The 15,510-nt window shown below is 56.9% G+C and overlaps 1 protein-coding gene and 1 long non-coding RNA gene across 9 annotated transcripts in view; one reads left to right on the forward strand and one right to left on the reverse strand.

Moving 5' to 3' along the window:
• Positions 1-12,896, reverse strand: part of PODN (podocan) — a 45,465-nt gene extending 32,569 nt beyond the window's left edge. For 3 of the 7 annotated variants that reach the window (XM_057310780.1, XM_057310778.1, XM_048220611.2), the window contains exons 1-7: positions 12,758-12,861; positions 6,114-6,430; positions 4,796-4,889; positions 3,434-3,498; positions 1,832-1,941; positions 520-676; positions 100-215 (exon numbers count right to left, since the gene is read on the reverse strand). In XM_057310780.1, coding sequence (XP_057166763.1) covers positions 100-215; positions 520-676; positions 1,832-1,941; positions 3,434-3,498; positions 4,796-4,889; positions 6,114-6,425 — 854 coding nt within the window. In that variant the 5' untranslated portion in view covers positions 6,426-6,430; positions 12,758-12,861. Of the gene's footprint in view, positions 1-99; positions 216-519; positions 677-1,831; positions 1,942-3,433; positions 3,499-4,795; positions 4,890-6,113; positions 6,431-12,757 lie in introns of all 7 variants that reach the window. The other 4 variants (XM_057310781.1, XM_048220612.2, XM_057310779.1 and 1 more) reach the window with 3 other exon arrangements.
• The window catches only part of LOC113254656 (uncharacterized), a 51,996-nt gene continuing 48,164 nt past the window's right edge, over positions 11,679-15,510 (forward strand). For both annotated transcript variants that reach the window (XR_003315910.4, XR_008958874.1), the window contains exon 1: positions 11,679-11,983. This is a non-coding gene — a long non-coding RNA (uncharacterized LOC113254656). The remainder of the gene's footprint in view (positions 11,984-15,510) is intronic.

Consider the following 15,510-nt stretch of genomic DNA (forward strand, 5'->3'; position numbering starts at 1 on the left):
AGGTGGGCGAGGGGTGCATGTGAGAGGCCCTGGCTGCGTGGGCCCAGCGAGCAGCTTCCCGGGAACCGCGCTCCCATGGAGGGCCCAGGCGGGGCTCACCAGAAGGTTTCGTTGTCCAGGCCCTCATCAGTCAGGTAGTTGTTCTGCAGGTAAAGCTCACGCAGGTTGCTCAGCTCACTGAAGGCACCTGGTGGGATCTTCTCCAGCTTGTTGTTCTGAGGGGTGGGATGGCCGGGAGGGGAGCATGAGGGACAGCCAGGGGTGAGGGCAGGGCCTTGGAACGAGATGTGGAGAGGGGGCTAGGGAGCCGTGGGAGGAGGCCCGGGCCTGGAGCACTCTGCATGTGCTGTGGGCTGCCGGGTACCTGGGCTTCTGCCTCGTTCTCCACAGTGGACACTGTGCCCTCTGGCCTGTGCCCAAGGCCCCACAGCCTCACCACTGGGCCTAAGTGGACATGGGCTCTTCCCCCACTGCAGGTCCCTGCTCTTTTGCTGCCCCTCCCCACGCTCTCCCTCCCACCTTGAGGTGCAGCTTATAGAGGGCAGGCGGCAGGTGCTTGGGTACATGGCGCAGGAAGTTGCTGGACAGAATGAGGATCTCGACGTTGCTGGAGCCATTGAACATGTTGTCCGGCAGCCCGGCATCCGCCAGCTTGTTGTTGTGCAGGTACACCGACCTGGGGGATGAGGCGCGGGTCCTCACCTGCCCGCCCCCACCCCAGCTCACCTGATGAGCCTTCAGACCTTGCTCAGGTTGGGCCTGGGCCCAGGGTACCCTCTTCCCATTTGAAAAACCTCAGACCCCGCCTAATCCAGTCCCCCCTACACAGCCAAGGAGACTAAGGACCCCCCGGAGGCTACCCCACACGTCAGTGGCAGAAACAGAATTCCACCCCCCCACCCGCCCCATCTGTGCTCCTCCATATCCTTTAAGGTTCTCAGTCCCTCCCTGACTGTGGCAGCCCCGGATCCCTGCCTGGCAGCCCCACGCAGCTGGCTCTGAGTTCTGTGGGACTTCCTGCCGATGGGGACTATCCCTGCCACCTCGTTGTCTCAAGTGTTCAGTACGGGGCCTGGCTCAGAGGAGGTGACCTCTCATTCATTCAGCAAATATATAGTGAGTGTCCCTATGTGCCAGGACTGTTCTGGACTCTGAAGATATAAGCAGTGGACACAACCAACAAGACCCTGCCGTCATGCAGCTAGCATACTAGAGGGAGCAAAGACCAGAAATAAGAGAAATAGAAGATATTGACACATAGACGACATTCTAAATACAAAAGATATAACTTATTCTACTGTGTGACCTCTCTTGGGCCTCAGCCTTTTCATCGGTGGGATGGGACCACGTACCCTGGCTCCTTCAGGGGGATGGAGAGAATCGAGTGAGGTGACAGATTCAGCGACAGAAGCAGCACCGGGGGTTGTCAGTACCCCCCAGCACCACCCTGCCCTGCACACACACCTCTGCTAGGAGGCCTCACTCCTCCCAAAGCAGCTCTCAGTGAGGGCCAGCTCTGCCTGTTGGAAGATGCTTCCTTCCCCCACGGGCTGGGAAAAACCCCCACCCAGCTCCCCAGATTCTGCAGACATCACTCTCTGTCCTTGCCTCCTGGCCGGACTCCTCTCAGCCTTCAGATCCTGCAGCCCCCAGGCACCCCCACCACAGCGCTGAGCCAGGGGCATCCTGCCTGCACTGCCCGGCCATGCCCCTCTTCCAGGGCCTGTCGGGGGGGGGGGGGGGTTCTCCACCTTGCTCAGGGCAGGGAGTGTCTGCCTCAGCCCCTCCCTCTTTCCCAGCCAGAGCCCGAGGCCCCTGTCTGACTTCTCACCTCAAGTTTGGCTTCTGGCCGAAGGTGAGCCCGTAGATCTTGGTGAGATAATTGGCAGCGAAGTCCACACTGATCAGGGTGTTTGGCAGAAATCGGGGTGCCAAGGTCAGCTGGAAAGGGAAGAGTTGGGGCAGAAAGACCAATGGAGGGCAGAGGCGGACTCTGGGTCCTGCTGCCATCTGGGCCCCTCCAATTTGTCACTTCCTTGCAACCAGAGCCATCTTTCTCAACCGGAAACCCATCCCACTCCCCTGATAACACAAAAACAGAACCTCCATGGTTCTCCATAGCCCTGAACATTCAAAGCCCTCTAGGCCTGTGCCCTGCCCTGCCCATCCTGCTGGTCTCTCTCCTCATCGCTCCCCAGCACAGCCCCTCCACGCAGCCACCATGAGTACCCACACTTCCCCCAGACATACCCCACCCCGCCCAGTGTCGAGCCTTCATTCATTCAAAGGTAGGCCCTTAGTGTGCAACACTGCAGGCCTGGCTCCAGGTGCTGAACATGTCCTAGGGAACAAAACAGAGAGATGCCCCCACCCCCACCCCCCAAAGCTTGCGTCTTAGTGGAGAAGACAGGGAACAAGGAACAAAAGTATCTGAGAGTGGTAACAAGTTAAAACAGACCGAAGACAGAACGGGGTTGGGTGCTCAGGAAACAGGGACAGTTAAGGCATGAAGGCACCACTAATGCCATCTGAGGGGAGAGCACCCGTGGGGGCAGGGGCAGTGAGTGCAGGTCCTGCTGGGGGGCTGCCAGGTTTGGGGGCTGGTGTAGAGAGAGGGAGTGAGTGGGAACAGGAGTTGTGAGGTCCACACACAGGCCCTCTGACCACAAGCCACAGGGAGAAGTATGGCTTTCATTCTGGGTGGAAAGTGAAGCCTCGGGAGTGTCTGAGCTGGGGAAGGGGGGGTGGAAGGGTAGAAGCAGGCGTGATTTTTAAAGGTCCCTCTGGCTGCTCTGGGGAGGAGCAGCGAATGAAGAAGCAGGGCCGTCCAGGTGCAGGCTGGTGGCCCAGGGCCAGAGGGGAGCCGAGGGCTTGCAGTGGGACTGGACATGGGTGAGCAAAGCACCCTGGATTTGTGACTCAGACTCAGAGTTGAGTCTCGAGTGGGAGGAGTAGAGAGGGCTGGGGACAGCCACTGGACATGGCCATGATGCAGATGGGTGCTAAAGCCCGGGGAAGGGATGGGTCACCTCGAGAGAGCTCAGAGAGAAGGGGCCCAGACAGAGCCCTGGGACACACCAACTATTTTGAAGTTGAGTGCCTCTGTGCCCCTTCCCATGCTGTCTCTTTAGCAGTGCCTCCCCTAGAGCTCCTGCCTGAAATCCTGTTATCCTTCATGGCCCTGCTCAAATGCTACCTCCTCCAGGAAGTGCTCCAAGTACCCCCTTGCTAGTGGGGACAAGCTGGCACCGCCTACACTTCTGTAAGGCCTGGGCCTCTGTTTTCATTAGCTGGCCACTCTGATGCCCTGCATTCAAGTGTGGGGTCCTGCCAGGGCCACGTCTGAGCAGCAATGGGGACCTAGCTGCCACCCTAGAGAAGGGCCTGGTGAAAGTCCCCTGAGCTCAGCCCCAGACACCAGGGGGCCCTTTACCTTGTTATTGGCCAAGTACAGGTAATTGAGGTTGGTCAGATGCTCAAATGCCTCCTCCGGGAGCCCTTCAAAGGACAGGCGTCTGTCAGAGCCCTGGACTAAGGAGATGCTACAGGGGAGCGCGCAATGCCCTCCCCACTTGCCGGGACTGGGGAGGGCGCCCCTCTTGAGACGGGTCAGATTCTGATCACTTCCCAACCAGTCCCAGCAGGCCTACCCAGCCCGCCTTTCTTTCCCCTTGCTCACAGGGGCGCCAGCCCAGAGGAGCAGGTGGAGAGAGCTCAGAAATGACCGATCCTTCCCCTGCTCGGGGCCACCCCCGTGGGAATGGGTCTTCATCAGGTCGAGGGCGGAGGACCCAGCCCCACCCTTCCCCACCAGGAAGGAGTGCTCCCCTCAGGTGCGGCCCGAGGGGGTCAGAGACCCTCCTGATATCCCAGCTGGCAGATGTGGTGTCAGGACCCGGCTGTCGCTGGGAGCGCAGCCAAACTGGCCCTTCTCCAGTCCTTAGGCCGGCCTCTGACACTCAGTTCCGGGCTCCCAGCCCCTCAGATGCTGGGACTCACCCAAGTATCTAAGGAGAGGGAACAGTTACATAAACTGTGCTCGGCCCTCCGGGGAATACCCTGCTGCCGGGGGGTAAAATGACGGCCACCGAGAGAGCTTGGTGCTGCTGTGCTTACAGCTTGGTGGAACAAAGCAGCTACAGTAGTTCTATCTATCCTATAAGCTCAGCTATGAATTAAAAAAAAAAAAGACTAGATTAGACTGTGGTGACGGTTGTACAACTGTATAATCTTCCCAAAACACATCCAATTGTACTTTTACATTGTGTTAATCTTACAGTATATAAGTTATACCTCAATAAAGCTGTTTTTTTAAAAGGGGGAAAGAAATGTACCAAAACATCAATACTGATGAACACCACGTGGCAGAATTATGAGTGGGTTTCTTTTCTTTTCCATTACATTCTCTACATTTCCAAATTTTCTGTTATAATCATAGATTATTTTCATACCAGAAAAAAAAAAAAAAAACCTTTTACAATGGGAGGATTTTACCGCTCTTTGATTCTAAAGGCCTTCTGTGAATCTACGAGTCTCTGCCAAAGACCCTGGGAATCGAAGCTTCTCTGACACCTGTCCCCTGACCCGACTCCCAGCTCTCAGGCACACCTGGGGCGGGGGTGGGGGGGGCAAGGGGGGCTCTCAGGCAACCACAGGGAGCCCCTTGCCCATGGGGCCCTGCTGCCAGCCCAGCCCTGTTGTTTTCCATATCCCAGAGTCTGCGGGGTGGAGCTCTTGCCATGGGCACCCATCCCCCACCTGGTGCCCCCGGCCTGGGCTCTGGGGGGTCGCTCACCTCGGGAAGTCAGGCGGTTGTTCTGGAGGTTCAGAGTTTCCAGCCGATGCAACCTGGAGAGCTCCCGGGGGTAGATCTTCTCCAGCTGGTTGTTCTGGGAGTGGGGGACAAAGGCAGTAAGGAGGGCGCACTAGAGGCCCAGGGTTCCTGCCTCAGTAGAGGCTCACCCCCACCCCCAGTCCCAGGAGCCAGTCCCTCTGTTGGGTACCTCCCTTGGGTACAGACCTGGGGTGGGGCCAGGCCTGGGTCTGAGCATGAGAGGCCCAGCACTGACCACAACAGACATGCAGGTGCCACCTTCTAGGAGCCCATACATGGGCATCTATAGACAGTTCAAACTTGGAGTGCATCTCCCCTGCAGACCTGCTCCCTTCATGTTCCCACTTGGTGACAGGCATCCCCAGCCCATTCTCCCCACCCCAAGCCAGAAACTACTTTTGGTTCCCTTTCTTGAGGGGGAAAAACCTCCTCCAGAAGCCTTCCCTAGTGGGACTGGGGGCTGGATTAGGAGCTGCTCTGGGCCCCACTGCACAAGTCCTCTGCCTCCATCTGTTATCTTTACCTGTTTAGATCTCTGCCTCCCCCACAGACTGTCCGAGTCCTCCCTGCATGCCCAGCACCTGACGTGGCACCAGAGGTACCCAGGAGACATTTTATGAATAAACGAGTGACTGAACCAACAATGAGTGTTGCCTTAACGTCCCTTTCCCTTACAGGCTACCCTAGCCCTGGGCTCCCTCCACCATTAACCTGGACCCATCAGCTTGGGTGACCATGGGCAGGTCCCTTTCCTTCACTGGGCTTGACCTCTGGGAATGTGTACAACAGCCCCTCCCACTGCCCCAGGGCTCCTGGGCCACACAGAACTGGTCATGGGTGCACGAGCACTCCCGGAGTCCCGTCTGGAACACTGTGTCCCACTTCTCAAAATCAAGCCTGTACTCCGGCCTGAGAGAGTCTTCTAGCCTCTGAGCCCCCAAAGTGCTCTCTCAGGGTCTACTTTCTCTTATTTTCCTGGCCTACAATGGTGTCTGGGGCATCCTGTCCATTCAGAGGGTCAGCTGCCAGGCGGATCTGTGTCCGTTTCTCACAGGGTCTGACTCTGCTTCGGGGTCTCAGCCCGCACTCCTCCAAGCAAAGCAATGCCGTTGTAATAGCACGGTACTCTGTGACCAGGCGTCAGAGCGGGGAGTGCCCTAGCACCCTGTGTCTGGGGTCAGGGAGCCGGGGGCTGGGGACCGCGGGCAGGGGGCTTGGGGCCAGGAGCTGCAAGGCAAGGGGGCAGCCCCCGTGACGGTCGTTGCGATGCCCGCGTCACCTGCAGGGACAGGTGGTTGGTGTGCTCAGGCAGGTCCCCCGGGAACTCGTGCAGGTCGATGCCACCGCAGTCCACAACGCCTTCCTGGGAGCAGGCACAGTCTCGGGGGCAGTTGATGGTGACCGGGCCAGGCCCCGGCTCCTCGGTGTTCAGCACCAACACCGGCCCCTCTTCCACAAATTCATTCTCGTCAGGGCTCAGGCTATGGGTGCCACTTCGGCCGAACCCAGGAGACCTCACGGCGCCCGCCGGCCCCAGCTGCAGCTGCGGCGGCAGCAGCAAGAGGAGCAGCAGCGCCCTGCTCCGGGCCATCGTACCTGCGGGAGAGCTCACGTCAGGCTCCGCCGTCCGTACAGCAGCCACGGGGCGAGGGCCCACAGAAATCACAAGGGGGCCCCCCTGGGCACAAGACAGAGCCTACTCGGGGGTCCTGGGCTCGGATCTGATCTGCTGTCTGCTACCCTCCCTTCTCCACCCCCCTCCCCATCATCAGGGCTACCCCCGGTGGCAGGTCAGCAGCCCTTACCAGGCCTGGCCCCAAGGAATCTGTACCCCCACTTCATAGGCGGGGAAGCTGAGGCCCGGGATGAACCGTGGCTTGGCTGGGACTTTACAGACCACCTTCTGCCCTGGCACAGGCGGGACGGGAGGCTCTGTACCTCCTCCAGAGCCACAGGGCCATGGTGGGCCAGCACCAGTAGGGTGCATCCCAGCTCTTCAGCTTGCCATTCCAGGATGATCTCAACTTGACCCCATCTCTCTTCCAATACCCCTACCCCAGGTATACAGGTCTACCTAGTAGATCCTCTCTCCAGGCCTTTGCACATGCTGTTCCTTCTGCCTGGAATGCCCTCCCCTTCTCTTGTGCAGTCAGCAACTTCTCTAAGAATCTCCTGGCAAGACCCTGAGCTGCCCCCAGGGCTCTCCCCTACTGTGTTCCCTAGGGTGGGCATGAGTTGGGTTGGGCTGTGAATACGTGAAGGTGTCTTTCTCCCATAGAGGGCAGTGAGCCACTCTCAGGGTCTGGGTGGAGGCCCAGCGCCAGGCCCGAGGCCCGGCACAGAGCAGGCCTCAGTTGAATGGAGCTGCTGCCATTCCCCAGGACCTCCCAAGTCCTTCTTCCTGATGTTTACACCCTCAGCCGGCCTCATCAGAGCCTGCTGTGCTCACATGACTGCTGCTGCCTGCAAGAGACCCCTACCCAGCACGGTCCCCTAGGGCAGCAGGGGTGGGGGTCTGGGGATGGCCTCAGGCCATGAGGAAGATGCAGGGGTCCCATCTTCTAGGCAGCACAGGGGCCTAGCTCGGCTCTGGGCTGGTCCCTGGTGCTCTCTTTACAGAAACTCACTTAGCAAACATCTCTGGGGAACACTGAGTTGTAAGAGGCTCAGGTACACGGACTCTAGAGTCCCACGGACCCAGTTTGAGTCCCCCTCCAGCACTTAGCAGCTCTGACCTCCCTGAGCCTATTTCCCCATCTTACAATGCAGACGATACATCCCAAACCACAGCGTCTGCGAGGAGCAGAGGAGCCGGCGCGTTAACAGGTGGGAAGCACCTGGCACCTCCTCGGTGATGAGGGGTGGCCGTCACTGCTCACTGCTACAGCAGTCACAAACGCAGGTCCATGGCAAGCGCTTGGCCTGGTGGGGGGGGGGGGCATGCCTCCGTCTGAGGCCCTCGCCCTGCCACTAGGCTGGGGACCACAGTCCACACAGCAGTTAGGAAGGTCTGAAATGCTAGGCCTGGGGAAACCGGGAGCGTGCCGCCGCCGATGTCTGGTTAGGAAGGTGGGCGCTGCAGGCTGACAGCTGGGGCCGCAGTCAGCTCTGGCTCTCAGTTTTGTCACCCACTAAACCTTGGCTTCCTCACCTGTCCATGGAGGTTACCACAGCTGCCCTCATGGCAAGACGCTGAGAGTCGGGGAGAGGCACACACTGTACACCGTAAGTGCTCAATAAACATTAGCTCTTCCCACCACTAACATCGGTAGGCACTGCGCACTCCAGAACCCCCTGCTTCCTCCCCTCTCTTGTCCAAATCCTGCTTGTGTTTGCAGTCCAGCCCCAGCCCACCTCCAGCTTTGCAGACTCCGGCCTTCTACGAATTCTGGCTGCCCTGTGGCCATTGTGGCGTTCCAGACACTGCTTTGTCTCGCTTGCTGGCTCAGCCAGCTCTCCAAGGTGAAGTCCCATCTGTCCTCAGCCCTGTGCTGGCAAATGAGGTGGCAAATTTCCCTGCCCTCAGTCTGGAGGGGGCAGCAGAGCCCAGTACAATAGCTCCTGCCCCACCCTCCACCCCAGACTGGGTGAGCCCTCTGAGGCCCCAGAGAGAAAGGTGTGAGGACAGAGGAGAGGGGCAGCATCCAGGCTGGTTAGACACCACATAGGTCTAGGAGGCCCAAGCAGAGTCCGGCCCCAGTCACTGGCCTAGCAGAAAACCAGGGAGCCTGGCGCACACACACAGCTCCTGGGCCCCAGGGATCAGCTGGCCGCAGTAACTTGCTGCAGCCCGGCCCTATGCCCACCCTCCCACACCCCTGCTGCCCCATCCCCTCACCAAATGGGCCATCAACCCTCAACCTGTCTATAGACCATCACCCCATGCACATTATAACCCTCCCCCCGCCACCCCCAACTAGCTCAGCAGGCTGCAGCCCCTGGAACCATCCGCATTAGACTGGAGGCCCCGTCCCTGTCTGTGTGACCCCAGACCAGGGCCCTGGAAGGGGGAGTGTGGGCACAGGCCCAAACCCCAAATCAATCAGGGCAGGAGGCCAGGGAGAAGGATCCTTCCCACATACCCTGTGCACTCACTGGACCAGCTGGTTTTCCTCCCTCCCCTTTAATTTGTGTCTGTAAAGATCTATACACTATCTGTAAAAATACTTAATTTATATTAACATTACGAACCATATGAAAAATGTTATCATCATCACTTTATAGATGAGGGAGCCGAAGCCCGAGGGGGATTGGCCAATGTGACACAGCTGGGAAGTGGTGAAGCTGAGTCCAGCCTAGGGCCCTTCCTTGGGCCAAGCACAGCTGGGCACTAAGGACCCAGACAGACGACTCGAGTTTGGCTCCTGCCCTTAAGAAGCTCACACCTGCCCTGTCCAATATGGTGGCCACATGTGGCTACTGAGCACTTGAAATGTGGCTAGTCTAAATTGAGAGGTGCTGTAAGTGTAAAATGTAGTGTACATGGATTCCAAAGATTAGTACAAAAAAAGGATGTAAAATAGCTCATTATTAATATTAATGATCTCATAAAATATTTATTTTTATATTGATTATATATTTTGAATAATTGAGTTAAATAAATTACTAAAATTAATTTTACCTGTTTCATTTTATGTTTTTAATGTGGCTTCACATCACCTCTGTGGCTTGCATTTATGGCTCACGTTCTATTTCTATTGGGCAGGGCTGGCATAGACGCTAGGTGTACACCGAGTAGTATAAGCCCAGTGTCATCAGAGGTGTGATGGAAGGATGCTAGAGTCCACAGGGGGCCAGAGGAGAGCTAACCACGCCCGGGGTCAAGAAGGCTTCTCTGAAGAAGCGATGTTTATCTAGCCATGAAGGATGAATATTGGGCAAAAGGGAAAAGGTGACATAAGCAGGAGGTCAACAGGTACAAAGGCCCAGGTGCAAGAGAGCCCATCTGTGACCTCTACAAGGCTCGCTAGAGTGTCTGTTGGGTGTTGGGCACTGGGAGTGATGCAGGTGGGCAGTCAGACCACGAAGGGACTTGGAAGCCAGGTTAGGGAGAGTGATCCTTATCTTAAGATCTTAGGAAAGATGAGGAACCACTGCAGAGCAGGAGTGTGGCACAGGTGGCTTTACAGACGCACCAGGGGGGAGCTCTCTGAGGCCGTGCAATGGTACAGGCGAGGGGTAGTAAGCCTGGTCTGGGCAGAGAGAGGTGCTGGGATGGAGAGGAGGAGCCAGATTCACAGGAGAGGGAGGAAGAACAGACCCGGCTTGGAAGGTCCCATCTCCTCCTCCGGACCTTGGGATCCTGGGCAATCTCAGCTCCACCACCTGGTTTTCTGAGTGACCTTGGGCACATCAAGGCCCATCCGAGTCTGAATTTGTTGTTACTGTTGTTGTTCTAAGAGCACTGAGTGAGATTAGCCCCTAAAGCCCCTTCTGTGTGCACAGCCACATTGGGAGCTGTGTGTGGAAGAACAGAGCGCAGGCCCCTGGTCTCTATACATCCTGAGTGAGGAGGCCCCCCGTGAGGAACAATTCACACGCGGGGACAGCAAATGGCCAGTGAGCTCTCTCTCTCTCAGGGGAACGCTTTAGCCACGGAAGGACATGGGTTCCACTCCTGACTGCTGTGTGAGTCTGGACAAGTCATTTCACTGCCTGAGCCTCTGTTTACTAGTCTGGGCAGTCCTAATGACGATGAAATGAAATGAAATGACATGTCCATCTGATGTTGGCATCAAGCAAGCGCGACACACACGGGGGTTACTCTTACTGGGGAAGTCCCTGGGACCTGCTGCCTCTCACCCCACCTACCACCCATGGGGAACCAAACCTCAAGGCCCAGAAGGGCTTAAGTGGGGGATTAAGGCAAGAACAGAAGGAAAGGGAAGGGAGACCAAAATCAGGACACAGATCCTTCGCCCCTATCAGCACCTTCCTTCTCCACTTGAATACAGTAAAAATTCACTAATCACCCACTTTGTGCTGGGCCCCAGACAGCTGCATCTTACCATCTCTAACAGAAATCCCCAAACTAAAAGGTAGTCTTCCTACTCTGCAGATAGGAAACTCAAGCACAAAGGCGCCCATTGCTGCCCACCCCCAGCAAACTGCTATCCAAATGCCCCTGCTCTGGACAGCTGCTGCTCCGCCCTGACTAGACTAGGAAGTTCTTCAGCGCTCCCACAGCACTCCTGGCCCACTGCACCCAGCAAGATTCAGCGAAGCCCTTCCTGACTCCCCAGGCATGGAGTAGGTGCTCAGGAAATGTTTGCTGAATGAAGAAATGAATTTGTGAAAGGCAGAGTTGGGAAAGATTTTCAGCATTATCTGGTCTGACCCCCTCAGTTTACAGATTAGTATGTTGAAGTTAAGGCCAGAATTAGAATTTGTGTCTTCTGACTCCTGCCCAGAGCCTTCAACTGCTCTAGAAGGCTGAGTAGGAGCTCTTCAGGGGGACAAAGGAAGGAAAAGTACTCCAGACAGAGGGAAGGGCATGAGCAAAGGCACGGTGTGAGAATGGGGAAGAGAGAGGTGCCTTTACAGAAGGGTAAACAGAATGAAGCAGGGGATGAGGTCCAAGCCTCCAAGGGTGTCAGCCACTATGCTAAGGTGCTGGTGATAGGGAGCCATCAAGGGTACCAGACAGGTCATGGTCAGCGGTCTTATGCCCGACTGACAGGCCTAAAGGTGCTACCATTAGTCACCCTTTCCCTAAGATTCAGATAGAAAGAACAAAGTATGTTCCCACAATTTCGTGAAAACAGTCATGTGAATCTAACATTTCTTAACTTGCACTCGAGGCTCGAGTAAACTGGGCCACGGGCCCTAAAAGGGGCCATGACGACCCAGGGGCTCTCGCGGTTCATAGCAGTGGTGCCTCCTGGAGCCGCTAGACCACAACTTCACTTTCCCCCGCCGGCCTGAAGTCCCAAGAGCAGCCACTCAGGTTGCGGGGGCCTCAACAGATCCGTGATGCACTCCAAGTGCCAGGAGCGCATCCCTCTGTGCCCTGGGGACCAGGGACGGTCAGAGCCGCGCGGCGCCTACCCCTCTTCTTGAGTTCCAGCTGCAGCTGCCTCGCACCCGGAGACCCAGCGGCTGCCCAGAGATCGCCGCTGCCACCTCGTCTTCCACCTGACGGCTTATCAGGTATTCTAAAGCCCCCGCCCCAGCCTGGCGGCTCAAGGACCAACAACCTGGGACTTGCGCCGCTTTAGAGGGAGGGCGCCGACCTCGCTTCTCGCGCTCCGCGCCCCCCCCCCCCCCAGTCCAGCTGTCCCCGTGGGGAGGCAGCCGCGTAGATAGACAGACGGACACCAGGTGCCAGCTGAGAGCTCTGGCTCGGCGAGTGCGCGGAGCGGGGCGAGGGAGCCTAGCCGTGAGCGGGTCTGAGCAGTGGTAGCGCCGGCTCCGCCACACCTGTCCGCGCCTTCCGGAAGCATACCTCGGCCCCTCTCTAGGCCTCAGTTTCTCTGTCTGTAACCAGTTTGAAGGGTGAACTAGCTGGGGTAAGCTGACATAGGAAGACGCGCGTCTGGGCTCTAAGTCCAGGGGTCCACGCCCCTCCCCAGTTCCACCTGCCCCCACATTCTCTGTCGCCCGCCCGCGTCCTTCCACTCCCCCCTCCCATCCGCCCTCAGATTCTTTCCAGATGTGCGCAGCGGGGGGGGGGGGGGGCCGGGACCAGCCTCTGGATGGGGGTGAGAAAAGGCCCCTGCACGGGTCGCGGTCGTGGAGGGGTCGCACGGCCGAGGTTGAGCTCTCGGCCGCGCACTCTGCACACCGCTCCCACCTACGGGGCGAGTGCGGCGGCCCCGCCTGGGTGGCTGCGGGAGCCGTCCGGACCCGGCGGGGAAGTCCGAGTCCTCCGCCCAGGCTCGGCCCCGACCCCCCAGCCCACGCGCGGCTGCCCGCGCCGGGTACCTGCTGCGCCCCCGCGCCCCGCCGCGCCCCGCCGGCAGTCCGCGCTGTCCCGAGTCTCCGCTGCGCTCCGCGGGCGCGGGCTCCTTCCATTCAAGTCGAGCCGTGAGCTCGGCGACGCAAGTTTTGTTGTGGGTTTTCTCCTCCCCGCCTCTCCCCCGCCCCCCCCGCCCCACACCGCGTGCATCTGCTGGACGCCAGCCTCCTCCGGACACAGGCGTAGGGTCCCCACAGGAGCGGGGAGGGGAGAGGGCCTGCCCCCTCCCCGCGTGGACTTGGCCGGGCCCCCCTTCCCGGGGAGGCAGAGCCCCCGCACCGACCCCTCTCCCCCTCTCCGCCCCGGCGGGGCCACCATACCACGCCCCCCCCACCCCCACCAAGAGTCTGGGAAGGCGGGGTGTCTAGCCCGCAACGCTTCCTAGTTCCCGCCTTCCGCAGTGGGCCCTCCTTTAAGCCCCAGCACCTGAAAGGAGGGCAGGGGAGAGGGCACCCAAGTGCCTCTGAGCCCAGTTTCTTCCTCATGACTGAGGATTTTGCAACCGCTCCAGGCACGAGTACCTTTCCGATCACTCTCCCACCCTGGGGTCCTGGGCCGTGGCTAACGGGGCAGCCAGCCAAGACCCTGCTGGGCCCCTTCCCGGAAAAGTTCCCCGCCCTCCCCCACAACCTCCCCCCCACGCCCACGTTGACCCTGGGCCCAGGGCATGGTGAGCCTTGAAGGACGGTAAATTGGGCTGGGAGTAGGGTGCATGTGGATCTCAGTCGCCGGAAAACAAAGGGGTTGGGCAGTGAGCCCTCGCGGCACCATATTGCTCCCAGGAGCTGAAAACGTTTCCAAGTAAAGGAGCATTAACTACAAGCAGCTGAAGCAACACTGTTTGGCGCCAGGGGCTTTGGCGGTAGACCGCGGTGGGGCTGGGTTTAGGTGGTACTTGGCACCTCCACTGCCTCTACAAGGCTCTCCCCATACCTGCTCTGGCCTGTGGGCAGGGCACCCACAGCTACCTTACCTGGCTGCCCTCCTACTGGACAGGGAGAAGGAAAAATAACTCAAACTTAGGACCACTTGCTCAACTTAAATTGCCAATGCCTTGAATGAATGAATGAATGGCTCATGTAAAGGATCTTTCATGGGCTTCTGCTGCTGCATCCTGATTGTACCACATGCATTACTCTCTAAGCTTCACAACCCTGCAAGAGGATTGCTGTTGGCCCCATTCACAGGTAAGGAGATCACCTGACAAAGAAGTAATTAACTGAGTAAAATGGCCAGGTTTACCCTTTCCCACAGCCCAAGTTCTTTCCATGATGGAAACAGGAATGTAACTTGAGAAGGCAAATGCAGACCCTGGATTTGAACCTAGAGCTGTCTGTTTCCATTACATCAATAACTCAAAAACTTAGCAAGAATGAAAAAGGGAAATATTTTGCCTTCTTTGGCCTCAGATTTCAGTTCTCTCTGAGTTCAAACTTGAGAGCTGGTATGATTCACAGGATTGGACAGGGTCCAACCCAGAGATGCATCTCCTGTCTTCTCAACATTAAGCCTAAATTCAAGGGGAGCTAGAAGAACAAGATTCTACTGACTTGAATACCCACAAACTAAAGAAAATCTTCCAGAAGGACAATGAAAACCAGCACATGCTGAGTACCTACTAAGTGCCAGGCACTGGTGTGAAATCCTTAAATATCTCGATCATCCCAATCCTGCAGGGAAGGTATTTTCTGCTACCTGTAACTGCTGGGGCCAGCTACAGGACACACATCTCCCCGCCCCACCCCCAGAGGGATAGGCTTTTCTGGGCAACGCCAAGCTGGTGCCCACAAATGCTCTGTAGCTGTCGGGTGCTGTGGACACACACACACTAAAATCACCTGTCCAAAACAGAATATGAAGGAATCACTTTGAGTGTCTCTGGTGGAAGATGGAGGTGATCCTGGTGCTCTAGAAGGAAATCCTCTCACTTTCCGAAGAGCTGTAGAGAGGTGAGCTTCAAATCAAGGGTTCCCAATCCACTTGTGCTACTTCGGCTCCTTCATGCCTCATCACCAGCTCCTGTTTAATATTATTTAATGCCTGGTGTCAAGTACAAGCTTTGGACTTAGATTTGGGTTCGAATCCCAGGTGGGTTCAAATGGAGATATGAATAGTACCCAGGCCTCACAGATTGTCTAAATGAGAAAGTGGAAGTACAGAACTCAGCCCAGCACCCGGCGGATGGTACGTGCTCAATAAACGCCAGCTGTTATTATTGCCAAACTGTCACCGAGGCCTGACTAAACACCTATGAAACATTATTAAAACAGAAATGACAAGTGGCAAGAATTAACCAGAAATCTCTGCATTATCCAGGGCACGTGCCTTCTAATTCAAAACAGTAAGAAAGAAGAAAACTCAAAAGAGAGGAGTAAAGACATACATGTGACCAGAGAGAGCTAGGCGTGAAAGACAAGAGGGCTCTCATGGGGGGTTGATGAGGAGGAAGGGGAGATAAGGTGTGGTAATACCTTCATCATCGGAGAAGAAAATAATTCCTCTTACTTTTGAGCTGAGGGCTCAAGACCTTTCCTCATTAAGTAGCAGAGTCCCAAATACTGAGCTCTGTCAGCAGCTTGTTTTGGGGACATTTAGAAATCAAATCACATGGTGTTGTTTTTTGTATATGGATTCCATCCGAAGGATCTTGATAAAAGACAAAACATCAAAGAACAAGCAGGGTATGATGGAAGAACCACAGGCCGAGTCAGATACAGAA

This window comes from Ursus arctos, unplaced genomic scaffold (assembly GCF_023065955.2).
Source record: "Ursus arctos isolate Adak ecotype North America unplaced genomic scaffold, UrsArc2.0 scaffold_12, whole genome shotgun sequence".
Lineage (NCBI taxonomy): Eukaryota > Metazoa > Chordata > Mammalia > Carnivora > Ursidae > Ursus > Ursus arctos.